Raw genomic sequence first — 25,380 nt, 5'->3', positions numbered from 1 at the left:
CCATGCCTCCCCCTCTTTCTGTGCGAGTGATGAGCACACACAGCCTCAGCTTAGTCACCATGTGGCCATGCTCCCCTGCCCACAGAACAGGACACTGTGGCTGTGCCCCAGCCCAGTGCTGAGCGCTGCTCGGAGGAGTGTGAGGCCGACTCACAATGTCGCTGGGGACAGAGGTGCACCCGCACCTCCTGCGGCCGTGTCTGCCTGGACACTCCTGGAGGTGAGGCACAGCAGACCCAGTGCTGCCCCAGGAGACGTGGGGTGTCTCAGCCAGGTGATCCATGGCAGGGTGCTCTGCCCTGCAGGCAGAGCTGGAGCGTGCCCCATGCCTGGGGGAGGTGGGACCTGCCTGGACCTATGCAGCCTGGATGAGGAATGTCCCTGGGGCCACAAGTGCTGCAGCAATGGCTGTGGCCATGTCTGCACATGGGTGCCTGGTGGTAAGGAGGCCTCTGGCCACCACAGACCCCCAGGGCTAACACCAGGTCATGCAGGGTGCCAGCTGACCTGTATGAAGGGCACAGCCCTCAGCATGCTGCCAGGTCAGCATCACTGTGAGGCCATTCCCACTACTGCCCCATTTCCCTGTTCCCAGCAGATGCATTTGCAGGGTGAGGGGATCTGAAGTGATGCGGAGTGGGATGGAGCTCTCATGGAGCTGGCCAGCATGGCTGCAATCATGGCCACTGGTCCCTCACTCCTGCAGTCTCTTTGCTCCCTAAAAGCACATCCTCCTTTTCAGATGCTGTGTGATGGAAGAGCAGCTCCTCTGCAGCAGGAAGTTAGGAGACATGGGACAGTCATGAGCCCCAGCTGGCCTGTCCCCTCCCCACCATCTCCAGCAATAAAGTGTGTGCTTGATTGGCCCCATCTGCCTCATGTGGTTCTGGAGTGGCCTTGAAATCACCTGAGGCCTCCAGGGCCAGGAGGTTCAGCCAGAGTTGGTGCCACAGGACCAGTGAAGAAATGCAGACACAGACCCAGGTCAGGGCAGGGTGGGGACAGGCACCACCCCAGGCATCCATCGAGGCAGGAGCTGTTCCTCCTCCATTCAGTGGCTCCAGCTCTCAGTCAGGTCATGTCAGCAGCTCCAAGGCAGGGCTGGGCTGGGAGCCCATCCATGGCAATGGGTGCTGCAGGGTGGTGGCTGGGTGAGCCCTGCCATGCCATGCTGCTGGAGGCACCCACTGCCCCGTCCCCATGAGGGAGGAGTGCCCAGAGGAACGGGCACTGTCTGCTCCTGCCAGCACAGGCAGGAAGGACCAGACCCAGACGTGCTCATCCAGGAACCTGTCCTTGTATTGTCACAGTCCAAGGGGAGGGACAGGCTCCTCAGCTCAGGCACCAGGCCTAGGAGGGGTCATCCATGCTGGCATGGGCACATGTCCCTGTCCTTAGGCGAGCAAGGCTCCCAGGCAAGCCACAGCCCCCAGAATGGCCACCCAGGCCCACAGCCCTCATGGCCACCAGCCCCATGGTCTCCCTGTAGGGTCACGGATATGGCCTCCAGCAGCAGCTTCCCCCAGGCAGGAGCCGTGCAGAAGCCACCACTTCCTGGGCCAGCACTGCCAGGCACCTGGAACTGAGAGCTGGGACATCAGGAGAGGGGCCAGGAGCAGCTGCCCTCTGTGGCCCATGGCCCTCAGCACACTGCTAGTTGCTGACGTGGGAACAGGCCTGGAAGCACTCGCCCTTGGTCTCAAAGTTGTTCCTGTTGCCGCCGCAGCCGCCATAGATGAACTCCTCACACTGCTGGCTGGAGGCATTGAAGAAGAAGCGGCGGAAGAGAGCCTTGCAGTTCCCACAGGCTGAGGGCAGGTAGCAGAAGTCTGCACGACCCAAAGGGGACAGGCTGAGCCAGGGCAGGGGGACCATGACCACGCTCAGCACTCTCACACCCTCACACAGCCCTGCACAGTTCTGGCTCCCTTTTACTGCCATACCCTTGGTGCCCGCACACAGCTCTGCACACCCCTGCCCCCAGCCCCACACACCAGTAGCTTCCCCATAGCACAGTGTGGTGACCCCCCAGTATCTGCAAGACCCATCAAGAGCTCAGGAACACCCCAGGGACCTCCCTTCCCAGTTTGCTACCCCATGTCAGCCAACACCCCTCCTGTCACCCACCCCTGTGAGTGCCATGCTGCCACTCCAGAGCCCCCAATGAGTCCTCACCCAGCACTGGCTCCTGGCATGTGTAGCCACACTTGCTGGGACAGCACTTGGTGACTCCGTGGCAGTCAGCATCGCTGGTGCAGCGTGAACAGGAGGCACCCATGTGGCAGGAGCCACAGTCCTTGTCCAGCAGGTCCTCCACCTCTGCGATATGGTAGCAGTACCCAGGCTTTGCTGCAGGACACAGTGGCCAGGAGGCTGCTGAGAGGCACACAGCAGGAGCCACAGCAACCCCCCAGTGCCCTGGAGTCAGACCCCAGGCTCCCACAGTCCCACACTTGTAAGCACCTGGCAGCAGATGGGGCAGTGGGAAGCACTGGGCAGCAGTGGCACCCAGAGTACCCCATTCCCAGGCCATGACCCAGCCACACTCACCCATCCCCAGCTCCTCTCGTCCCGTTGTGTGTGGGGCCATGCTGGACCGCCTGGCTAGGGGGAGCAGGGCAGCAAGGAGGAGAAGACAGCCAGGTGGCAGCTCCATGGTGCCCTGGATGGCCGGGTCTGGCCCCGGGTGTGGTGGGCTGGGATTTAAGGCATGCAGGAGGGGCGGAGGGAGCAGGGCTGGTGCCTAAACCAAGCTAATTCCTGCCATGCAGGTAACGAGCCACACCCGGGCAGGGCCTGGTCTCCCTGGTGGCATCCTGGCCACAGCCCTCGAGCTGGGGGGACCGGTAGGACAGGACAGCTGTCCCGGCACAGCCCTCAGGGAGCCCAGCTGGGTGGCAGCAGCACAACCAGCCTGGGCTGGGGACAGCACCAGCGGCTGCTGCAACCTCCTGGGGACAAGCTTGTCTTGGGGAAGGTTGGCACTGGCCTCTCCATTGACAGGGATGATGACAGTGCCATGCCAGGGCATGGAAAGCTGCCAGCTCTGGCACAGCCATCAGCCAGGGAAGGGCTGGGGCCCAACATGCTGCAGCACCACTCTCCCTGTGCTCCCTGTGGTGCATGTCCTGGGAAGAGGCTGTGGCAGAGGCGAATCCCTTCATGGCTTTCTCCCATGCTCCCTCCCGTCTGACAGAGAGCATCCCGGGCAGGACGGGCCCACGCACAGGGCTGAGCCTGTGGGTACCACCTCGCTGCCTACCATTGTGGCTGTGGAAGGCACGTCCCGCTGATGCTCCCATCCATCCCCATCCTGTCCCTTTGTCACCTCCTTCATCACCCTCTCTCGGTTTGGGGCCGTCCCCTTCGCCCGCCCCCTCCCGCGGAACAGCGGCGAGGAGCCGTGCCCTGTGCCCTCCGGCAGACCCCTGCTCCTGGCCGCAGGGTGGGGGTCCAGGGGCTGCATCGTGCCTTGGTGGCCCCCGGGGCTGGGACACGGCTCGCAGCCGGCTCAGCTTCCAGGCGAGGGGCCCCGGGCGCTGAGCTGGGAGGCGCCCGCCGGTACCCGTGGGTGGGCGTGGGGTGAAACCTGCCAAAGGAGGGAGAAACACATTAAGATGTTCCCATTCAGCAAGAATAATTGTTATCCTAATTACTGCCGTAATTATTGTCCCAAGGGGGAAGCGGAGGGCGAGGAAAGCTCCATGGGGAGGGGCCAGGAAAGTCGGAGTCGGGGTGGGGTTGGGAGGGCGGTGCCACCCCCCGCCCGCGCCCCCCGCCCACGCCCCACCGCAGCTTTTCCTGCCTGTGCTGCGAAGCCCCAGGATGAGGTCGTGGCAGTGTCCCCGGCTCGGGATACGGTGACGTGGCCGATCCTGAGCAGGGTTGGGAGCACGTCCGGAGGGACGTGCCGGAGGAGGTCGGGGGTGCAGAGTCAGGGTGGGCAGTGGGAAAGGTACCCTTGTGCAGCAACTTAGCGACCACCCTCGGTGGCCACAGCGCCAAAATCCACTGAATTTTTCCTGCTGTTTCCCCGGGGAATCGCAGCGGCCGGGTGATCACTGGACGAACGGATTGGGTCTTCCGGAGCAGCCCCGCCTGTCCATGTCCCCCCGCCTGTTAGGGTCCCCAGCAGTAACATCATGGCCAGGCTGGATGGATGGATCCACACCACGGTGGATGCAGGGACGGTGCCAGAGATGAGGGGGGCTGCTCCCAGGTAGATGTTGAGGTTTCACATGACAGAAAACCACTTCCAGAGAAGGACCTGTGCCGTACCCCTTTTGTCTTGCCCTCTCACCAGGGACCCACAGGGTAAGCAATGGGTGCAGCCGGGAGGGCAGAGCCACCAGCCAGACCTCCTCTGTGGGAAAGCAGTGACGGGGTACCCAGGGAACACCCAGGAATGCGGCACCTCCCAGGAATGCGGCACCCAGCAGGGACAGGGACAGAGGCAGCCTGTGCCACTGGGATGATGTTGCTGGCCGGGCCAGGAGCGGAGCCGAGGGGCTGAGCAGGAGCACACGGAGCCTGGACTGCACACACACGGATCCACACCTGGCTCCCACGTGTGCACACACACTCATACACGTGCAGAGTGAACCTTCCTGCCTCTCCCAGGGATGGGCACTCCCGGAAGGCGCTGTCAGGGAAAGCCCCGACAGCTCCGGTGCCGTCCTTGCGACACCTTGCAGTGTCCAGTGTGGCCATGGAAGGGGCAGAGGCAGCTTGTGCGACGGGAATCTGAGCACCCGGACCCGCTGCTGCAGCCCTGCAGTCCTGGTGCCCATGCAGAGCCCCATCCCCCTGTCCCCAGCAGCAGGACCCGGTGCCCCTGGAGCTTTCCTGTCCCCAGGTGTTGGGCCAGCTGGGCAGCGGCTGGCCAGGAGATACAGGGCTGAGGGGCTGGTGGCAGCGTGGGGCTGTGGACCGTGTCCGGTCACAGGACGTCCCTCGGGAACCAGCGATTGTTCCCAGAGGCAGAACAATGCCCGGAGAGCTGCCAGGGCACCACGGGCTGCTCCACAGCGCCCGGCCCGGGAGCCTCCTGCACTGTTTCACCAGGCCGGCCCCAAGCAGGGTCCCCCGGCCCTTTGCTGCTGCCTGCCCCCTTCCAGTCTCCTGCAGCCGGGAGTGGCACTGGCTGCTCATGCCCTGTGGCACAGCACGGCTCTCTTGGGGCTGCACAGAGCCCAGCACCAAGCAGCAGCACCTTCCTGCCTCCCCTGAGGCTCGTCCAGCCCAGCTGCCCGCGGGAGGGAGGGAGCGAGGGAGGGGACGGGAGGGTTCACGCTCGGATGGAGCGTGTCAGGTGCTGGGGCATGGGCCAGGTCATGGGCACCAACCTTGTGCCCCAGGAGGATTTAAACCCCTGCCTGTGCCCAGGGAGGCAGCCCCCACGCCACCCATCCACACCATGAGGCTGCTGTCCCTGCTCCTGCTCCTGGGGCTCTGCTGCCTCTGGGCCCGGCTGGTGTCCCCAGGTGAGTGTGGGTGGGCACGGGTGGGCACAGGTGGACGCAGGAGCCAGTGGAACAGTGCTGCAGAAGGATGTGCAGCCATGGGCACAGAGACCACTGTGACCATGGCTGGGAGTGCAGCATCCCAGCTGTGCTGTCTCCCCTACATCTTTGCATGCTGCAGAAATGACCACCACACCCCTCACAGCTCTCTGGGAGAGCTGTCTGGGCTCTCTGGAGTCCTCACCCTCAGGGTCCCGCTGTGGGGCTGCCAGATGTGCCCAGTCATGCCCAGAGTGAGGGCCTGAACACTGATTCCTGTCTTTCCCAGAATTCACCTAGCCCCACCTGGACCTGGACCAAGAACCCAGTCTGTTCAGCCAACCCACACCAGACAGCCAGACAACAGCGGGACAGCTGGACAGCCAGCCATGGAGGGCTCCATCAGCTGCTGGATAAATCACCCAGCCTCCCAATCCACCTCAGCACCCTCAGCTCTGTGCTTACCATAGGGGTCTCTGTGCCCCCCATCCCCCAGTAAACCCAGTCTGATGAACAAGGCCTGGCTCCTGCTGCATCTGTCTCCTGGTGAGCCCCCACCAGCTTCTGAGAGACCTTCAGTCCCTGTGGGAGGGATGGGGTCCCTGCTCAAGCTTTTGGAGGATGCCTGGGGAGCCTCAGGGAGCTGGGGCCACAGACCCTATGGGGAGGCTTCCTCTGGTCCAGAGATGCTCTGTGGGTCCTGGGTGGGAGCGTGCCTGGGGCTGTCTCTGGGGGTCTCCCAGAGGGAACAGAAGCATTTTGCTGTGTAGAGGGCCCTGCTGAGCCCACCCTGGGCAGGAGCAGCTCCAGAGGGTCCCTGTGCAGGGACAGGGCTGGGGCAGCCACAATGACCTGGCCGTGCCAGGCACTGACCAAGGACAGTTTGTCACACCTAGTCAGTGGCCACTGTGGGGTTTATTAGGAAAGAGAAGGTCCTGCTCAAAACACCACTGGCCAGGACCAGCCCTGGTAGAGTGAGGCAGAGGAACACCCACACACTGCACCCACACACCGTGGGCTCTCCTCACCTCACATGTTCCTTGTATACCTTCTGGCATCAGTCAACAAGTGTAACCACTGTCACCAGCACCATCACTTTACCATCATCATGGGTGTTAAAGAAAGTTTTGACACCAGGCTCTCATCTCCATCAGATAGATTTATTGCTACAGATCAATCATGAAATCTGGTAGCTTGAGCTGCAGCCTCAAAAGGAGGACCCCAAACAAGGAAATCTCTGGGCAATTATACCCTTAGAGTGTAAACTCCCCATCCCTCACCTGACAGTCCAGATCAAGAGTCTCGTTAAGCTCTGGGGTCTTCTCACTCTTCATTGCATCACTCTTTTGTTACCAAGTGGCTGCCACAGGGTCATTTTCACACCCTCTGAGCTCAGTTTTGGTGGGGGTTTCACTCAGATCTGTGGTCCATGTTACAATATGGTTGTTACAGTTCATACACCATGATCCATGGGCTGTCCACTCCAGCTATTCATTTTTAAGTAAAATTTAAGCTACAGCTTTGTCTATTCTAGTAGTAATGTTCAGCCCTGGGTTTCACTGCTCTCTGTCTTTTACCAACACAACACACCCACTATGGTTCAGGTAAAGTTCAACTTGCACCTAACAGATCCAGCTCCTGATATCAAACAAGCACTTGGCTACTTTCAAATAATAGAACATTTTCAGCAGTCATGATCACCACAATCATCATCATTGTTGTCATCATCATCACTGCCATCATCTGCCTCTCTGTCAGATCCAGGATTCTTTCTCTCCTCAGGCATCTCTGGCTTCTCTCCCAGCACAGACCTCTCCCCAGATGCCAGCTTCCCACCAGCCTCCAGCTTCCCACCAGCCTCCAGCTTCCCACCAGTCTCCAGCTTCCCACCAGCCTCCAGCTTTGCTACAACCTCTAGCTTTTCCCTAGTCACAGTCTTCCCTCACATTCTGGGGTTTCTTTCCCTTAATTTGGTTTCTTGCCAGGGGAATTACTATAAGCAATCAGCAAATGTTTACACTCCAGTGGGGTTTTTTTAAAGATATATTGTCCCTTCTCAAGGAAATGCCAATAGCTGTCTTCTCCTCTAATAAAGGGGCTACACAGGACACATCTTTCATATCCAGTGCTGCCATCCACGGGTGTGTGGCTGCAGAAATCCCATTTTGTGCTTCAGCAGAAGCTGAGTATTGGGGTACATTAGTGATTGATGAATCAGGGAGTGCAGGTGCTGCACAGAGCACACACTGCAGCCTCCTGAATTCGGGGTTAGGGCTGGCATTTGAGCTGCAGGATCATACCCTGCAGGACAGCAGACACCAGGTTTGGCCTTTCAGAACACCAAAACCCAAATGCTTCACTATGATCTCTACGTGAAAAGCAAGTGGCTGACATACACTTCATGCCAACCTGTGTTCTTGCCCAGGGGCTGTGAATTAACCTGGGTGGTTTGGCTTTTGGCACTTGTTCTGTTTACTCCAAGAACTTTAACTCTTTGCTGACCAGGCTGAACACCCAACAACATGCTGTTAAAATTGAATCTCGTGCTCCCGTGTCTGTTAAAAATTGAATTAATTTTTGTCCAATAGCATCAGAATGTCTGGACCTTTATTATGTCTGCCTTAATAGGATTTCAATTGCCAGATTTCAGTCTGGCCTGGCTTACAGCCATACTGCTCTTGCAGATCACTCATCTAAATCAAATCAAATGGGGCTGGTTTGGAGTATAATTTCCCACTCTATCCTAAGGTCCATTGGTTTCTTCTGTTTCTCTAATGAGTCTGGTTTCATATTCAGGGGGATTTGAAGGAAACAAAGAACAATCTTCTCCAGGTTCACTATGGTCAGGGCTACCCCAAATGCTTCCAATCTCATTCTTAAGGGGATAAAAGTTAGTTTTCTAATTTATACAATGTTGGAGGACAGAGAGTCCACATAAATATAACTTCAATCTTTTCTTCTGACTTTTACTTTTTTTCCTTTTCTTCCTGTAGCTTTTCTTCCTGTTTATTCAGCTTCTCAATTTTCAAAGACAAAAATACAGCTTCTTTCCAACCTTCTATTTCTCTCTCAGATCTTGTTTCTCTCTGCTATAGTTTTTCCTGTCCTAACAGGCAGCTTCTGTGCAAGTGTCTAATATCTTACAAAAACTCCTTTGCTCTTTTCATCTTTTATACAGTCGTTGGCCACCTTTAGCTTTTCTTCCACAGCTTTCCAATCCTGCCAGTTTTCATCACGTGGAGCACAAATTTGAAAGAAAATCATTGAGCACATTGCCCTGCATCTTCCCTCAGCCTTGGCATGTTAGTAGCCCACAACACTAAATTTCCTGTAATACAGGGTCAATAGATATAAATTAAAACAATTGCTGGCTGCCCATTGATAACAGTACACACATAATTTGTCCAGATTGGATTGGGGCAGTTGCAGGTGAAGTAGCAGTGAGCATTGAAAGGAAAGCAACAGGAATAGACAGTTAAAAATCTTTTTCAGTGTGCACATAGGGAGGAGCTGGGTCTGGGCTGGAATTTACCTCAGGATATCATGTACCAACCCCACTCCTGAGATGCTCCTTTTCCCAAGCTCAGTTATCCCATACATATCAATCTGCCCTGTGTACCAATCCTGTAATCTATGTTGAAGGCAAATCAAAACCGACTCTTTGAAACCCCCTGTGTGGGCCACAATTCTGCAGGTTTTGTCCCAGCATGTCAAGCAGTGTATGGCCATTCCTCCTGGCATAATATCACTGTGAGTTTTAGAGATCATTTAGTAGTGCCAACTACCTTCTCCCTGTTCTGTAGTGCCTCAGCTAAGGGCTTCCCCTTCTTTGTGCCAGGTACATAGCTCATCTTTCCCAAAACCCACGAAACTCAAACTTGTAGAAGACAGGACTTGAACCTCCTTTAGAGATTTCCTTCAGTCCTTCCTTACTCCAGAGCTCCTGGGTGAAACCATCCACTGCTGCAAATTTGGATATCTGGTGCTTGGAAGAAAACAGGTAAGTGAACAAGTGCCCCACTTGAGTTGCCAAGCCGTTAAAGAAATTTTTGACACTAAGCTCTCATGTTCACTAGATATATTTATTGGCACAGATCAAGCATGAAATCTGATCTGGATGCCACAAAAGAGGAACCCAAAAACCTCTAAAAATCCCAGGGCAATTACACCCTTACAATCTAAAATCTCCACCCCCCATAATCAGCATAATTTTCATTGTTATTGGAGTGATCATATTCAATGTCATTGGAGTCACCATCTTCACTGCTATTGGAACTGTCACTGTTGATGTCATCATCACCATCTTCATTGCTATTGGAATTTTCATCACTGATGCCATCATCACCATCTTCATTGCTATTGGAATTTTCATCATTGATGAGATCATCACCATCAACACTGTCATCATCACTGTCATCATCACCATCATCACTGTCATTGTCCTTGCCATCAGAAAGGTCATTTTTAACATCATCATCACCATCTTCATTGCTATTGGAATTGTCACCATTGACACCATCATCACCATCACCACTGTCATTGTCACCATTACCATTGTCATTGTCCTTGCCATCAAAAAGGTCATTTTTATCACCATCATCACCATCTTCATTGCCTTTGGAATTGTCACTGTTGACACCATCATCACCATCATCATCTGCATTATCACTGTTGTTGTCACCATGATCATGATCATTGCAATCACAAAGCTGATTTTTATTGCCATCATCACCAGTTTCACTGCTATTGGACTCACCAGTTTCATGGCTACTGGAGTCACCCATTTCATTGCTATTGGATGTGTGTTTGTCATTGTCAGGCACCGTGCTGGGCTCTCTCCCAGGCTCAAGGCTCAGGGTGCTTCCTAGCTGCCTTGGTGGTGGCCACCCAGCTGGAGCTACTCCATGGAACTCTGCAGGAGAGCAAAAAGCAGCAAGCAACATCAGCCCCAGCATGCTGTCCTTCCATCCATGCTCCCACCCAGCAGCCTCGTTAACCAGGATGCTGTGCTGTCTTCTCCTCTGCAGCTTTTCCTGGTGGATTTTCAGGGCTCTGCCTGACCCCTGCTGCCCTCAAGGCTGAGGCAATTCACCATGCTGGTGCCTCCCAGCTCACGGCAGTGTCATGGTGGGGCTGGTGCCTGAGGGTCTCTCCTGGGCACCTCTGCCCTGGGGCCAGCAGCCCCACATGCCTGGGGAGTCAGGGAGAGGTGGCACTGTGCCACAGTTCACTGTGGCACTGCAGTGAGCCCCACACGGCCCAGGCTCATCCCACCCCACTCCCCCCGTGCCTTCCCTTGCCCTCACAAGGCAGCAACCTGGCACCTGCCAGCACCTGCCAAACACCTGTGATTCTATGAAAATAAGGAAAAAACATTCTTAAATATTCCTCCCACCCACCCGTACTTGCCTGCAATGGGTGCTGCCTGCAGCTGTGCCCACAGGGTGAGGAGCCCCAGCAGGAGGATGCTTGGTGCCATGCTGATGAAGTCTGTGTCCAGGGCTGTGTTAACCAGCAATTTAAAGGGCCTCACAGGCAGCCCGGGTCCAGGAATGGGAGGAGGCAGGCCACAGGTGACTTCAGGAACCTCCCACATTTGCCTCTAATTCTGTTTACCGAAGAGCCACTCCAGCTCCACCCGCAGCCAAGGCAGGAGCAGGATCCAGACTTGGCTGCACTCCAAGGAGGACAGCACAAGGACTGAAGGACAGAAGGAGGAACCAGGACTGCACAGAGGCAGATTCTGCACTGCTGCTCTCAACAGGAACCCCCACGATGACCTTTACCAACAGCAGTGACCCCAGCACCAGGCTCTGCCCCAGTGCTGGGCTCTGCTGCAGGCAGGAGCCTGTCCTGGCCCTGCCATCCCGCATGGAACAGGATCAGGGCAAGAGCACCTGGCAGCAGCACCAGGAGCTCCCTCCTTCCACATGCAAAATGCCCTTCATTCAAGGCTCCTGTTTCACACGTGGAGGTTCTTTGCAGATTTTTGTAGGTCAAATATTCAAGGCTTCATTTGAGCACCTGTCTCTGAAACATCCCATTCCCAAGCAGAGTGCTTCAGCTCTTGCAGAGTTCCTACTGTCAGTTGCCAGGTTTAGGCACACAAACGAGCTCAAAGTCTCCTGAGCAAGTTAGTGCTGTCCCCCAGACCCATGGTACTCCTGCTTTGTGGCCTCCCCAGGACCCCCCTTATCGCAGGACAGCCCACACAGCTCAGCACAGTCTGGGCAAAGTGAGAGCTCAGGGTGTCTTTCCCCCAGACCAACCAGACTCCATCACAGCTTTTGGGAACTCCTGAACATGAATTGCAGGATTCAGTGTCCATGCATGAGAGCCCTATTAATTTACACACAAGCATCCAATAACCACATGAATTTGCAACAGGAGTGCCCAGTCACTGCATGCACAAATACCAAATCAGTTTCTGTTCAACAAACATCTGCTCCAATGAAACAGTGCTGCACTAAAATAGACCTCTCTGGAGGAACAGGGGTCTTCAAGCACAAGAGCTCACCCAAGCTGAGGAGAGCACAGGAGCCTGTCTATAAACTGCCAGCCACACTGCTGGCCTTCACCAGAGACCCACAGTCAGAGTAAATGAAAATTAGATGCACTGCCACACTGCCTCCCCTTTCTTCTGCATGTGATCTCAGGGTGAAGACACATTTAATATGTTTGAGACAGCAGATTAAGCTTAACTAAGATCCAATTCTGTGAGTGCTAACCCATTTAAACCAAGTTATTCTCCAATGTCCCAGAAGTGCGAGTTGGAATCTAATTTTCCATTTTTTTCCATCTCTATTTAATTATTTCTTTCTGAATTACACACAAACCAATGTGCAATCAATAGGATAGGAGAACTTAAGGACTGGTCTGCCCAGGACACATCAGCACCAAGCACAAGTGGGTTGGAGCTTCTGGATAATAGACAAAGTTTAAGTTTGCAACTGTGAGGTGAGTGAAATTAACTGGTTTGAGATTGATGTTATTACTACAACTCTAAGCTGGCACTTGACAGGAAGGCAGGAAGCAAAGTCATGCTCAAAGAGCTTTCCACCAACATCACATCAAGACAATGCAGGGCCAGTGCAAGGGAAAGAGCACAGCTCTGCACAAACCTCCACAAATCTGTGTGGGAAGAGGGCTCGTGGCAAGAAAAATGCTTTAAGTACAGGATGATCCTTCTCCTCCTGCTGTGACTCAGGGTGGATGCAATTCCTCCCCGAACCACCCATGCCCATGGAGACGTGGTGCTCCACACCTGGCAGCCGTCTGGCGGAACCCGCCGGCCCGGTGCTTATCGTGGGTTCCTGTGGCTGCTAATCACCCCCCAGCCGGGCACCCCGGGGCAGGCACTGCTGGCCAGCCAGTGTCAGCAGCACCAGCTCCCTTCCACGCACCTGGAAAACCATCTGGAACAACCTGAGGGATGGCAGGGCTCCTTGTGACCTCAGGAGTGCCGTGACAGAGAGCTCAGTGCTGCCACTGTCCCCGTGCTTGCCTGGTGGTGCCTCCTTTTGGGAACAACATCATAATTGTGGCACATTTCTATTTTAGCAGACCATAATCCTGGATAACATTTAGGGAGCTAATGGAGGAGAATGTCTGACAAGCAAATTGCTCTGATGAAATAAGCACCTGAGGATATTGAGGGTCAGAGGGACTTGTCCAAAGTCTCCCTGAGAATCAAACAGGAACATGGGTGACCTCAGCTGTGAATCCAGTGTTCATGTCTGGCAGACATGCACCTACCGCAGAGATCCACAGAAAAATTACCCTTAAAAACCAGAGCCTGGAGGAGACCCACATAAGGCACCACATCAGTTAGATTTAGGTGATCCCTGAGAGATATTGTTCTGACACATTCTTGAAAAGATATCCCTCTCCCTGCAAAAACAGTGACTCCGTCATTGGGATTTGATCCAGCATTTAAGTCTTCTTCCAGGCTTCCATGGGAGCCCAGTGTGGTCACTGCAGAGCCAACAGCTACAGCAGGAGAGTCACACTGAGGGGACACAGCCACAGGCTGCAGAGACGGGTGCTGAGAAACACCAGCACAACATCCTCTGGAGGTACCAACACAGATCCCAGGCACTGCTCACAGAAAAACAGAATGGTTTAGGTTGGAAAAGACCTCTGAGATCATCGAATCCAACCTTTGATCACCACCCTGTTAATTAGATCATGGCTCCAAGTGCCACATATATTCATCCCTTGAAGACAAATGAAGCAAGACTGAGCATCTGGCAACGCTGGTGGGAAGGAGATGTCACTTTCCCCCGCAGCAGTGCTCAGGGCTGCCCCACTGGCACAGAGGACAGGGACAGCACTTGGAGATGGCTGCTGGAGCACACCCCTGCTCTGCACAGCGAGACCCACCCTGAGCTCCGGCAAATCCCCTGTGCTTGGTTTCTCCCACTGAATCATCTTGGAATGAGGAAGAATGTTACCAGCAAAATAGTAAATGGTTTATCAATGCAAATTTTTCTCCAGCTGATTCAACAGAAAAGCTTCTCTTTGACCACAACATGGGGTGACATGATCTGGAAAATGACAGAAAAGTTGTTTTGACTATTCTGCACACATTAGACAAGATGAGGAAATGCGTTGGGGTGTTTGCTCAGAGAAACAATGAGAACCCAGAAAGAGGAAATTATACGAGGAAACACAGAGATCATGGAAAGACTGCCATTCACACTCCGGCTGCAGGTATTCGGCTCTCAGGGCCAGGGGCCGCGTGTGTCCAGCTCCACCCGCTGGGACAGCTCCTGCCCTGGGTGGGACAGGGTGAGTCTAAGGGACGCGGGATGCCCTGCCTCGCCCTCCGCACTGCTCAGCCCCGGGGGGCGGCGGGGACACCGGGGACTGTGCCCAGCGCCCCGGCGGCACCACCACGCCGTGAGCCCCCCGAGCACACTCCGGCTGCCGCCCAGGCCCTCCCGCTCCCGTTGCCCCGGTACCGCGTCACATCCGTCGGGGCCCGATGATGCAGGCGCGGGATCCCCGCGCATCCGGTCACCGGCAGCGCAGCCGGCAGCGCGGCCATGGGCGCCGCCCGCGATGCGGAGCAGCAGCCGGGGCCGCCGGGCGAGGAGGGCCCGGGCGATGCCGAGGAGCAGCTGGTCAGCACGGTGAGGAGGGGGCCGGGCCGGGCCGGTTTGGGGGGCGGCGGGCGGAGGGCGGCGGAGCCGCGGCTGATGCGTGTGTCCCGCAGAGCCCCTGGAACATCATGATCAAGCACCGGCAGGTGCAGCGGCGCGGGCGGCGCTCCCAGATGACCACCAGGTACGGCGGGGCCGGGACGGACGGCCGGGGCACGTGGGGGATGGAGGGGAAGGGTGGGACCGCGGGACGGGGATGGGCACCGGGCGCAGGGAGGATCGCGTTAGACCGGGCTAGGCAGGGGGGTTCCGCGCCGCCCTCCTGAGCCCTCCGCCCGCAGCTTCACGGACCCGAGCGTGTCCATGGACCTGCTGCGCGCCGTGCTGCAGCCCAGCATCAACGAGGAGATCCAGGGCATCTTCAACAAGTACATGAAGGTGAGCGCTGGGACAGGTGGGCAGCAGCCTGAAGGTGCGTGGGGACAGCTCGGCTGCCACCAAGGCCATCACGCCTGGCTGTGAGCCAAGCTGACACTGCACAGGCTGTCACCCTCTCCTGCCTTTTCCTCTCCAGTTTTTCCAGACAGCAGCCATCAATGTGCGTGATAACGTTGGGGAGGAGGTGGACCCAGAGCAGCTCATCCAGGAGACCTGTAGGAGCTGCCTGGAGCAGGTAGGTGCTGGTGAGGTGTTTCTTGAGTGCCCAGCCAAGCAAAGCAGCCTGCCTAGAAAGCGTCCCTCTTAACAGCTTTGCTGTCACTGTGAGGGGACATCCACGGGCGTTGTGTGACTGCTGTGTTGGGATTCATTCTCACTGGGAAGAAGGGAGCAGTCAGGGCTGGGCAGCTCATGCTGCTTCTTCTCAGTGCTGCTGTAGGAACATGGCATTCTGCTGGAGTCCCACAGAAACTGGCTCCCAGCACCTGTCAGAGGGCCCTGGCAGGGTAGGGCAGGATTATTCCTTTCACGGCTTGCTTATCTGCCAGTTCTCCAGAATTTAATATGCTCAGATTGTGCTTTTGCATCTGGCTGTCTGTGGAAGCAGGGCCTGGTAGCACTCCAAAAGCAAAGCTGTTGCAGGGCTTTTAGGCAGATATGTAGAGGTGGGGATTGCTTATGGGGCCCTCTCTGAGCCCAGAATCCATGGAACCTTCTTTGTCTTCCTGCAGGCCAAACTGTTGTTCTCCGATGGCAAAAAGGTGGTTCCCAGGTTGCCCCATGAGCAGGCAGTGCCAAAGGTAATTGTTGTGATTGTACACAGAGGTTTAAATGACCTGTGAGAGCTGGGAGAAGAGTTGGGATCACTTTGTTCTCTGGCTCTTCTTGGCTGCCAGTGCAGTAGTGCAGAGGCAGAGTGGGGGATGTTTGGCTTAAAGGGAATGCAGGGCAAGGAGAATCCCAGGTGTGGGTGCTGCTTGCTGCAGTTCAGTGCTGCTCTCACAGGTGGGCTGGGGTCAGTGTTCACCTGGCCAGGTAGGGAGAAGAGCCCTGCTTATCCCACTGCCCTTCCTCTTCCAGCGTGCCCGACAGATGGATGAGGAGTTGAGCCGCCGAGGGAGCCCCATTCCAAAAAAGGTAGGGTGGTTTTCCCCACAAGAGATTTTATGTTTTGGGAAGCCTGGCCCTCATTCCTGGCCATCTCCACAGTGTGAGTGCAGGGAGGTGCACAGGCAGCTTTTTTGAGGCATTGTAGGTTCTCACTCTGGTGCCAGGCAGTGTTTTTGCCAGTGAAGCAGCTTCCCTGGGAGAGGGAGGGTTGCTGAGAGGGTTCCCTCAGGCAGCACAGCTGGGTCACAGAAGGGTTTTTTCCATGCAGAGGAAGGGGCGGCCTCCAGGACAGAGCCTGTCAAATGACCGTGGAGTCTCAGGCATGGCAGCGTGAGTACCAACCCTGAGCCAGAGCCCCTGTTTTGGGAGGGCAGGGGGAATGAGGCTGCCTGTGGGGAGCACAGAAGCCCCACAGACTCCTCTCCTGCAGAGGGGTGATGGGAGTTCTTCTGGGTGTGGGCAGAAGCAGGTTTAGGTTGAGGTGTTCCCCTCAGGAGGCAAAGACCTTAAAAGGAGGGATTTTAAACAGGGCCAAAGGGGTGAAAAGGTCCAGATGGACCATCCAGAGTGAATGGTGAGACACGGGGAATGGTGGGATCTGGGCAACTGGGAGAGGGGAATGTGCAGCAAAGCTGAGGGTCCGAAGCTGGGCGCCGTGGGGGAATGGAGGGTGTGAAAAATGATGGATCTGGAAGGGCTTGGGCTCAGTCCCTGCTGCTGGTGGTGACTAAGCTGATTCTACTAGGACTCATTCTTACTATGTTTTCTTTCCCCTCAGGTGGAAGCTCAAAGTCTCTGAGCCTGTGAAAAGGGATGGACCAAAGGTATTAGCTGTCCGACACTGCTGGGCTCCCTCTCTCCTCCCCTTTGCTCCCGTTGGCAGAGCCCTGCAGCTGCAGGAGCACAGGACAGTGGGGCTGTGCTCTGCCCTGATGGGGCCCTGGGCAGGGCTGGAGCAAGAAGAGGAAGCGAAGTGCCCGGAGGCCTTTGCTGGTCTCCCCAGGCACCGTAGCCTGTAGCCCTGCGGTGTGGTGCCGCTGGGGGAGCCCTGAGGAGACTGGGAGTAGCCAGGAGAATCCCACAAGTGTTTCCCACGAGGGAAACTGCTTAGATCAGCCCAGATGGAATGTAACATCCCTCCTCTGTGGAAGGCTGGAGGTCATTGGCCAGCTCCCTCCCTCCCAGTCTGGAGGTAGCTCCAAGGTTCCCTGTCAGAGAGCCGAGGCTTGTGGAGCATGGCCAGCAGCAACTTAATTTCTAATGTTGCCCCTTTTCCAATTGCTCTGTAGTGGGATCCATCCCGACTGACTGAAACCACAACCTTTGTGCTGGGATCTCGAGCAAACAAGTAAGGAACGGCCCTGTTGATGGAGGGTGGTGTCCCCAGGCAGGAGCCCGTGACACTCCTCCCGTCACTTCGCTTCTGTGCCTCAAAAGCAGTAGGAAGGGCTTGGGGAGGAGAGGGGTGTCCCTGTGCCACCACAGCTGTCCTCCCCACAACCCTAACACCCCTCGTGTTCCTATTGCAGAGCTCTCGGGATGGGAGGAACAAGAGGGCGACTCTACATCAAGCATCCCCACCTCTTTAAGGTCAGGTGCCACAGCCAGATGGTTTCCCATGGGAATTAGGAGTGTGTACTTCAGCTCCTTTGTTTACCTCCTCCCCCATGCCCTTGTTTGTTGTCTTCGAGCACGTTCCCAAGGTTTGGCTCGCACACAACATGAGCCAATGGTGTCCTGTGCCTGCCAAGGCAGCGGGATTGCCAGAGCCAGGGCTGAGGCTGGAGCAGGGCAGGCGGAGCGGGGGGCAGAGCAGAGCGGGGGGCAGCGTCCTGCAGGAGGGGGCTTTTAGGGTCTGTCACCCATTCTCAGCTCAGTCCTTGCTGCTTTATTGCAGTACGCGGCCGACCCGCAGGATAAGCACTGGCTGACAGAGCAGCAGCACATGAGGGCCATTGGGGGCAAGATGGTGAGTACGGCCGGGTGCAGGGCCCGCCGCAGGGCAGGCGGCGCTGGCAGGAGGATAGGCAGGGGTGGGGACACTGCACTGCCAAGGTCTGTCCCCTGCCCACAGCACTGGGGCAAGGCCAGGAGGCACAGCTGGCTCCCACGGGGACAGTGGTGGCTGGGGGGGCGTGGCCTTGCCCTGGCTGCCCCTCCCAGGCACCCTGAGGTGTCCCCCACCTTGTGCCACAGGCCTACCTCCTCATCGAAGAGGACATTCGGGATTTGGCCGCCAGTGAGGATTACAGGTAAAAGCAGAAACCAAAGCAGAGGACCAAAGCAGAAACTCTGAAAGTGCTGCTGGGCCTGGGGCTACTTCCTGTGGGGCCCCACCATGTCCCTCCTCACTGCTGCATTGCAGGGGTGTCCTGTGCTGGAGGGACTCTCTGCATGATGGAGGGCTTGGTTATGGTTGGGGTTTGGTGCCCATGGGGCTATGTTGGGTGACTAAGGTTTGGACTTGGTGTTGGTTGGGGGTCCGTGATAGGTTTGGGCTCAGTGCTGATTGAGATCCATGGCAGGTTTAGTGGGTCTGGGCTTGGTACTGATCTGTGCCAGGGGACATGGTGGGTTTGGGGTTAGCAGTGGGTGCTGGAGTCCCTCCATCTCCCCCTCCTTCCTCCCCAGGGACTCTGTTGATCTGCGGCTGGAAGAGCTGAAGCCTTTCATCCCACCAGCCTGGATGACTGAGAAGATGCAGAAGCACATGGAGACGCTTCGCCGCGGGGGGGAGGTGCCGCCCCCCGAGGACCCCCCTGAACCTTGATGTCCCCCAATAAAGCCGCTTCGTTCGCACCTCGCCGCCTCCTGGGCCGGGCACCGGGCTCTGCCCGTGTAGGGGCCTGCGGGACGCGCGGTTCCGCCCCCTCGGGGCAGCGACCAATCACAGCGCGGTACGTCACCGGCCTGCTGTCAATCAGCAGCCTCTGGCCGTTACCGTGGGAGCTGCATCCTCGGCGGACGGTGATTGGCCGGCTCGAACGGGGCTGCGCGCTGATTGGTGCAGGGGCCGCACGCGGAAATATTCAAACGGGGCGCGGGAGCGGGCGGGGACGAGCGTACCGGAGAGTGTCCGGGACCGTGGCTGCGACCGAGCTGCCTCTGCACCGGAGAGGGGTTGGGACCCCGCCGCTCCTGCGCCGAAGAAGGGGTCGGGACCGAGCCGCTCCTGAATCGCAGAGCGTCTGGAACGAGGGTTGGGTTCGGGCCGCCGCCGCACGGGAGAGCCCCAAGCACCGCCGTTCGGCACGGGGCAGCCCCGCTAGGGGAGCCCTGACCGCCGCTCGGCACCGGTAGAGCCGCAGAGGGCCCCGAGTCCTGCCCCGAGCGGGACTGCGGGAGGGAAGGAAGAAGCCAGCGGAGCGCGGTGCGGCGCCGCCAGGGAGCGGAAGCCGCGTCCAGCCCGTGACCCGCCGGCAGCGGCGGCCGGTGCCGGTGTGCTGGTCCGTGGCCCGGGAGCCGCTATGGCCTCACAGAACGCCGACCCCGCCGCCGTGTCCAGCGCAGCCGCCCGCAAAGCGGCTGAGACCGGGGCCACGGCGGCCCGCGGCGCGGTGGGGAAGAGGTGAGCCGAGCCGGGACCGGGGCTGAGGGCGGGGGCTGCCCCGGTGAGCCGGCCGGTAACGTGCGCTTTCCCCGCAGGCTGCAGCAAGAACTGATGGCGTTGATGGTGAGTGGGGCCCCGGGGCCGAGTCGGGGTTTGGGGATCCTGGTACTACGTCGGGGGTTGGGGGTCCCAAAGGCACCTGGGGCTGAACTGGGGTGGGGGGGTGTCTCGGGGTGTCCCGGACCGCCCTGACGCGCTGTCCCCGCAGATGTCCGGTGACAAAGGTATTTCTGCCTTCCCCGAGTCCGACAACCTCTTCAAGTGGATCGGGACCATTGACGGCGCCGCCGGGACGGTGAGAGGCGAGATCCCGGTCTGGGGGGGCCTGACCCTGCCCCCCCCTCCTCCCTTCAGCTGAGCGTGGTCCCGGCCCTCCACTGCCCCTGTACCTCTTTTTCCCGAGGCTTCCCCGCACCTCTGGGGCTATGGCCCTCCTGACTCCTGTCCCACCCCCAGGCCTACGAGGAGCTGCGGTACAAGCTGTCGCTGGAGTTCCCCAGCGGGTACCCCTACACAGCACCCACCGTGAGGTTCCTGACCCCCTGCTACCATCCCAACGTCGACACCCAGGGCAACATCTGCCTCGACATCCTCAAGGAGAAGTGGTCAGCGCTGTATGATGTCCGCACCATCCTGCTCTCCATACAGAGCCTGCTGGCAGGTGGGTCTCATGGACAAACTGCTGTGGAGTGCTGGGGGAAGGGATGGTGATGGTAGTGGGGCTGTCCAAGCCAGATCAGGGCTCAAGGGGGTCCAGGTCACCTCCCACCAGCTGACGCAGCCACTGCTTCCAGAGCCAAACATCGAGAGCCCTCTGAACACACATGCCGCTGAGCTCTGGAAGAACCAAGTCGGTGAGTGCCTGAAGCAGAGCCCTCCTGCCCCCTCCCCAGTGGCATGGGCAGCAGCACAGCCCCCAGTGCCTGTCTGGCCCAACAGCTGCCCTGGCCACTGCCTCAGGACCCTTGGTGTCATGTTCCCCCTCTCTCCTCAGCCTACAAGAAGTATGTGCGGGAGACATACAGCAAGCAGACCAAGAGCCAGGAGACTTGACCGTCATCACAGCCCCTCAGCACACCCCCTCCCTCCCGGCCTTCCCCTGCCTTCTGTATCATAGGCTGTTTTTAAATTAATGTCGCAGTCCGAGCCACGGTTAATGTATAAATAAATGCAGGTTTATAACTTCTGCAGGGGATTCTGTGGCAGCTCTAGCACACTGAGTGCCCAGAGGCCCCTCTGCAAGTGTGGGCAGGAAGGGTGGAAGGGATACTGGAGCTTTATCAATCTTTGGGGACCTGGAGCAACTCCATTCCATGTACAGAGTGGGAGCAGCCCCCATCATCACTTGCAAAGGTGGGGGTTGAGGACTCTAGGGATACCTCTGTCCCCTGCTCTGTGACAGGGGGACCATCTCTGCTGCTATCTCCTGCTCCCCTAGCTCACAGCACCCCACAGCAGTGCCCAGCAAAGGCAACTCCCCAGGCCGCTCTCTCTGCGGTGCCGCTTGTCTCTGCTGGCTGTGTGGTCTCTGTGGCTTCCACTGTCCATGGGGGAATGTTGGCTCCGCTCTCCATCTCTGCCAGTGTGGCCCTCACCTGCTCAATCTCCTCCTCCAAGCTCTGGGCGGTCATGGGCTGTGTGGAACCCCCTCCTCTCCGGCTGGGCAGCCCCCAGCCCCCCAGCCCAGTGCGCAGTGGGGCAACACCACCCCCTCGCACGGAGAAGAGCTGGCAGAGGTGCTGGGCTCTGTACAGGTCCTGCAGGAAGAGCTCCAGAGCGGAGAGGAAGAGCACCCAGAGCCGCTCCAGCTCCTGCCGCTCCCGAGGGCTGGCTGGGCCCGGCCGCAGCCCCGCCAGCAGCATCCGCCGCAGCCCTGGGGGATAGCGTGTGAGCCGGGGCGGCCCTGAGGCCAAGCTGTGTGGGTGCAGAGGCTCCCCGTGGCTGCTGCCCAGTACAGCAGTTCCTCCTTACCCATGCTGAGCTCACGGGCCTCTGCGCTCCTCCCGCGTCGCTCCTCTCGCAGCCGGGGGCCGTCACTGCTCCCCCCAAGCTGCAGCACCAGCTGCCGGTGTCTGGCCGTGGCCTTGCAGAGGGCAGCCTGGGCTGTGGCACATGTTCCTGCTGCCCCCCGCCCAGGGCATGCATCCCTTCTGCCTGGTGCCATTACACCTCGTGACAACAGGGCAGGGGCAGGATGCCCGCGGTGGCCGCTGGCTCTCCCGGGGCTCGGCTGCTCTGTGCCACAGCGCTGTGCTGTGATCAGCTCTGAGCTGTGTTTTGGTGCAGTGGTCCCACCCACCCTGGCTGGGAACTGCACCCTGCCTCATCCCCCTGCTGTGCTCCACCCCTGCTAGTCCCCAGGGAGCTGTGATTGCCAGCAGGCTGGCACAGCCCCTTCACAGAGGGACATGGAGAAAAGTGTCACCTTTCCTCTGTAGGGAGAGGGTTGCTCCTGCCCTTCCACCTTATAGCCAGGTCCTCTGGGTGGGAGATGTGGGGCAGGCAGTGATGGCTCTCTAGAACCCCTGTGGTCCCACAGCCTTGCCCTGGAGCCGGACCCTCAGGGCCAGAGCCATGCTTCCTCAGCCTCTGGCATGCGAACGAGCTGCTCTGCACGGAAACTCTGAGCTCAGCACTGGCGTGGGAACGCAAGAGGCCGTGGGAACCACAACTCTGGGCTGCCCCTGCAGCACTGCCTTGTGGTGTGAGCCCGCCCATGTTCCCTCCCTGGGGTGCAGAGCAGGGGCACACTGCCACAGCCCCCCTCCCCACGCATCCCCAGTGAAATCCTGCACCAGCAGCTCAAGCCTTTCCTCTTTAATTGAGGCTCAAATCAAAGCCACAGGTGACAGATGGGAGGAAAAGCTCAGCCGCCAGTGGTGAGATGAGACCAAGACCCTGGCACAGAGCAAGGTCCCAGCCAGTGCTGAGGGCCAGATGCTGTGGAGCTGCTGCTCCCTGGACAGCAGGGGAGCAGGGCTGGGTGCAGCAGCTGGCCTGAGGAATGTCGGGTCTCTTACTGCACGCCCTCCATCATCTTCAGGAACTCTGCAAGAGAGCAGCAGCCTCAGCCCATGGCCCTGCCCAGGTGCACAACATGGGTTCTTGGCTGGGGCCATTGCTCACCATCAAAGTCGATGCGGCCGTCATTGTTCTTGTCTGAGTCCTTCATCATGTCCTCTATGTCCTCATCAGTGACAGGCTCCCCGGTGGCTCTCAGGATCTCACCCAGCTCCTCAATGTCAATGAACCCATCCGCATTCCTGCAGGAGGGTGAGGGAGGGATGGGATCTTGCTTGCTCCCACAGACAGGATAGGCCTCTTTGCCCCCACACTCACCGGTCAAAGATGCGGAAGCAGTTGGCCAACTCCTCCTCAGACTTGCCTTTGGCATCCTCTTTCATCTGGCGCACCATCATGACCAGGAACTCCTCGAAGTCGATGGTGCCGCTGCCTGTGGGGAGGAAGCCAAGCGTGGGTCAGGCTGCCTGCCCAGGGTCCAGTACCCACCCCTGTGCCCAGCCACCAAGGGCTGCTCACCATCCTCGTCCACCTCCTCAATGATGGCATCCAACTCCTCTTTGGTGGGGTTCTGGCCCAGCATTCTCATCACTGTCCCCAGCTCCTTGGTGCTGATGTCTCCACCGCCATCAGCATCAAACATGTCAAAGGCGGCTTTGAACTCTGTGGGGAGAGAGGTCAGGTCTCTGAGCAGTGGGGCAGAGCCAGGCCCTGCACCATGGCCATGTCTGGCCCCTGTCCCTGCTGTCCCCCCACTCACCCGCAATCATCTCCTCGCTGAGGAAGGCACGGGCTTCTGCCTGCTGGTCCGTCTGCAAGGCAAGGGAGAAGGGTCACCCATATCAGGCCAGAGACCACTCATACATGGTGGCCCAACATTGCTTGGCTGTGGGAAGAGCCTCTGCCCTGTTGCAGGACGATCCTGTGCAGGCATAAACCACAGACACCAGCAATCCCCACAGTTCCAATGCCTTCCAGGCCATCCATGAACATGGAGGGCTGCAGGGAGCTGCCTGCCCGAGTCCCCCACTATCTGGGGGGCTCCATTGTGCTGGGGTCATGGTCCCTGTATACAGCCTTGGCATCCTGGGCATGCAGTGCTATTTTTGGGAACTCCTCAGCTCCCCTTGTAGGGATCGTTGGGGCTACAGCCGTGGCACCTGTCAACCCCGATCAAGTTTCTCCTGGAGGCGCAGGCCGGCCATGGAGCCAGCAGCAATGCTGTGTCTCATGACCCAGCACTCGGCTTTCAGCCACCCCCTGCTACCCCTGCTTCTGTGCAGCCCTGAGCTCCAAACAGGGCTGACATGGAGTCCCCAGGCACCTGCACCCCCTCAGCAGCCATAGAGTCACCCTCAGATCTGTCCTGCGGGGACCCTGCACCACCCCAACGCCTCCCTGCCCTCACCCCCATGGTCAGCCCAGCACTGGGGACCATATCCCTGCTCCCCTCAGCAGCAGAGGCACCTCCACAGCCCAGACCCCCTGGTGCCTCCTGCCCAGTCCGGTCTTGTCCTGGCACATAGCACATGGCACACAGCACACAGGAACACTTACCATCTTGGGAATTTATGGAGCTTCCCACCCCCAGAGAATCACCAGCTCCTGCAGCAGGAACTCCCAGAAGCTTCGTGGTGCCCCTGGCACCCCAATTTGTAGTGTCTCCTCTGTGGGATGTGCCTCCAGCTACTGCCCCCTGGCCCCCTCAGCCTATCAGCGCTCTGGCAGCACTCAGCCCCTCTCACTGGCAACTGGTGCCTTTACCTAATTTAGCCAAAGCTTTATTGGCCAAGGGCTGGGATTAACATGGGGATGAGGCTGGGATGGAAATTCAAGCCCTTCAGGAGGGAGATGAAAGCTGTGGCAGGAGCGCAGCTCTGCCCACCCCCAACACCCCCATCCAAGGCAACTCAGCAATGAGGGGGTTAAAAATAGCCCTGGAGCCATCAGCATCACCCGGGTAAGGGGGACAGAGACCCCCCCCCTGCCCAAGGGGCATGGACTATCACCCCCTGGCCCCTGAAAATACAGCTCTTCCTGGCCCAAGCTCCCAATACCAAGCTGGTTTTCCCCAACACAGTGTCCCCTCCTACACCCCCATTTTCTGCTCCAGGGGGCCCAGGCACAGCAGTGCTGCAGCCCCCTCACCCCAGATAAGGAAGGGGTCCCCCGTGGGGCCTAGAGCATGAAGTCCCTGAGAGATTTGGAGCATGAGCCCCATGGTTTGGGGTCCCCAGTGCTGTTGGCACCTGTTCCGGAAATGGCTCAATTTTTTCGTGCTTCTGAGGAGTGGGAATTATGCCCGGTGCCTCCTCGAAGGCTCAGTCCTCACACTCACAGCCCGTGCCAGCCACTGCTGCCAGGACTGGCTGTGGCCAGTGGCTCTGGGGACACACTGACCAAGTGGCCCATGCCCTGTGGTGCTCCGAGCCTCAGGGCTACAGTGGGGACAGGGTGACAGATCCCTGTCCTGTAAGGTTCCAGTGCCAGGGATGCCCAGGGGTTTTCTGGCTCCTGCTTTTGCTGGGACCCCCATTCACCAGGTGGGAACTGGGAACAAGGTCAGCCCCTAGTGCATCCCACCCTGCCCAGGGAA

General features: G+C 58.1%; 6 protein-coding genes and 1 long non-coding RNA gene across 8 annotated transcripts; 3 read left to right on the top strand and 4 right to left on the bottom strand.

Moving 5' to 3' along the window:
• Window positions 1-1,281: 1,281 nt before the first annotated feature.
• Window positions 1,282-2,764, bottom strand: SPINT4 (serine peptidase inhibitor, Kunitz type 4). The gene is made up of 3 exons (XM_059862476.1): window positions 2,551-2,764; window positions 2,176-2,349; window positions 1,282-1,829 (listed from the first exon to the last, which is right to left on the bottom strand). Exons 1-3 carry the CDS (start codon window positions 2,654-2,656, stop codon window positions 1,654-1,656), a joined length of 456 nt encoding a protein of 151 aa, XP_059718459.1. The 5' UTR covers window positions 2,657-2,764; the 3' UTR covers window positions 1,282-1,653.
• Window positions 2,765-5,291: 2,527 nt separating this feature from the next.
• LOC132335848 (uncharacterized) lies at window positions 5,292-6,018 on the top strand. The gene is made up of 2 exons (XR_009488747.1): window positions 5,292-5,483; window positions 5,791-6,018. It is a non-coding gene; the product is annotated as an uncharacterized LOC132335848 (long non-coding RNA).
• A 3,546-nt stretch (window positions 6,019-9,564) lies between these two features.
• LOC132336001 (uncharacterized protein DDB_G0290685-like) lies at window positions 9,565-11,070 on the bottom strand. The gene is made up of 2 exons (XM_059863045.1): window positions 10,911-11,070; window positions 9,565-10,413 (listed from the first exon to the last, which is right to left on the bottom strand). Exons 1-2 carry the CDS (start codon window positions 10,978-10,980, stop codon window positions 9,680-9,682), a joined length of 804 nt encoding a protein of 267 aa, XP_059719028.1. The 5' UTR covers window positions 10,981-11,070; the 3' UTR covers window positions 9,565-9,679.
• A 3,050-nt stretch (window positions 11,071-14,120) lies between these two features.
• DNTTIP1 (deoxynucleotidyltransferase terminal interacting protein 1) lies at window positions 14,121-18,952 on the top strand. Of its 2 annotated transcripts, none has more exons than XM_059863042.1 (13): window positions 14,121-14,291; window positions 14,719-14,789; window positions 14,947-15,043; window positions 15,180-15,278; window positions 15,775-15,843; window positions 16,124-16,180; window positions 16,422-16,483; window positions 16,932-16,977; window positions 17,443-17,501; window positions 17,683-17,743; window positions 18,051-18,122; window positions 18,350-18,405; window positions 18,785-18,952. In XM_059863042.1, the coding sequence occupies exons 1-13, from the start codon at window positions 14,136-14,138 to the stop codon at window positions 18,921-18,923; spliced, it is 1,044 nt and encodes a 347-aa protein (XP_059719025.1). In that variant the 5' UTR covers window positions 14,121-14,135; the 3' UTR covers window positions 18,924-18,952. The 2 variants fall into 2 exon arrangements, with proteins under 2 accessions (XP_059719025.1, XP_059719027.1); XM_059863044.1 differs by lacking the exon at window positions 14,121-14,291 and adding an exon at window positions 14,483-14,635.
• A 147-nt stretch (window positions 18,953-19,099) lies between these two features.
• On the top strand, window positions 19,100-20,949 carry UBE2C (ubiquitin conjugating enzyme E2 C). The gene is made up of 6 exons (XM_059863049.1): window positions 19,100-19,721; window positions 19,799-19,826; window positions 19,972-20,058; window positions 20,220-20,424; window positions 20,558-20,617; window positions 20,758-20,949. The coding sequence occupies exons 1-6, from the start codon at window positions 19,621-19,623 to the stop codon at window positions 20,814-20,816; spliced, it is 540 nt and encodes a 179-aa protein (XP_059719032.1). The 5' UTR covers window positions 19,100-19,620; the 3' UTR covers window positions 20,817-20,949.
• LOC132336003 (regulator of G-protein signaling 9-binding protein-like) lies at window positions 20,917-22,433 on the bottom strand. The gene is made up of 2 exons (XM_059863047.1): window positions 21,735-22,433; window positions 20,917-21,636 (listed from the first exon to the last, which is right to left on the bottom strand). Exons 1-2 carry the CDS (start codon window positions 21,925-21,927, stop codon window positions 21,203-21,205), a joined length of 627 nt encoding a protein of 208 aa, XP_059719030.1. The 5' UTR covers window positions 21,928-22,433; the 3' UTR covers window positions 20,917-21,202.
• A 132-nt stretch (window positions 22,434-22,565) lies between these two features.
• Window positions 22,566-24,499, bottom strand: TNNC2 (troponin C2, fast skeletal type). The gene is made up of 6 exons (XM_059863050.1): window positions 24,342-24,499; window positions 23,545-23,596; window positions 23,304-23,447; window positions 23,103-23,217; window positions 22,890-23,026; window positions 22,566-22,811 (listed from the first exon to the last, which is right to left on the bottom strand). Exons 1-6 carry the CDS (start codon window positions 24,342-24,344, stop codon window positions 22,780-22,782), a joined length of 483 nt encoding a protein of 160 aa, XP_059719033.1. The 5' UTR covers window positions 24,345-24,499; the 3' UTR covers window positions 22,566-22,779.
• Window positions 24,500-25,380: the final 881 nt, after the last annotated feature.

This window comes from Haemorhous mexicanus, chromosome 18 (genome assembly GCF_027477595.1).
Source record: "Haemorhous mexicanus isolate bHaeMex1 chromosome 18, bHaeMex1.pri, whole genome shotgun sequence".
NCBI lineage: Eukaryota > Metazoa > Chordata > Aves > Passeriformes > Fringillidae > Haemorhous > Haemorhous mexicanus.
The sequence above is the reverse complement of the archived record's forward strand: the minus strand, read 5'-3'. Positions and strand labels throughout refer to the sequence as shown.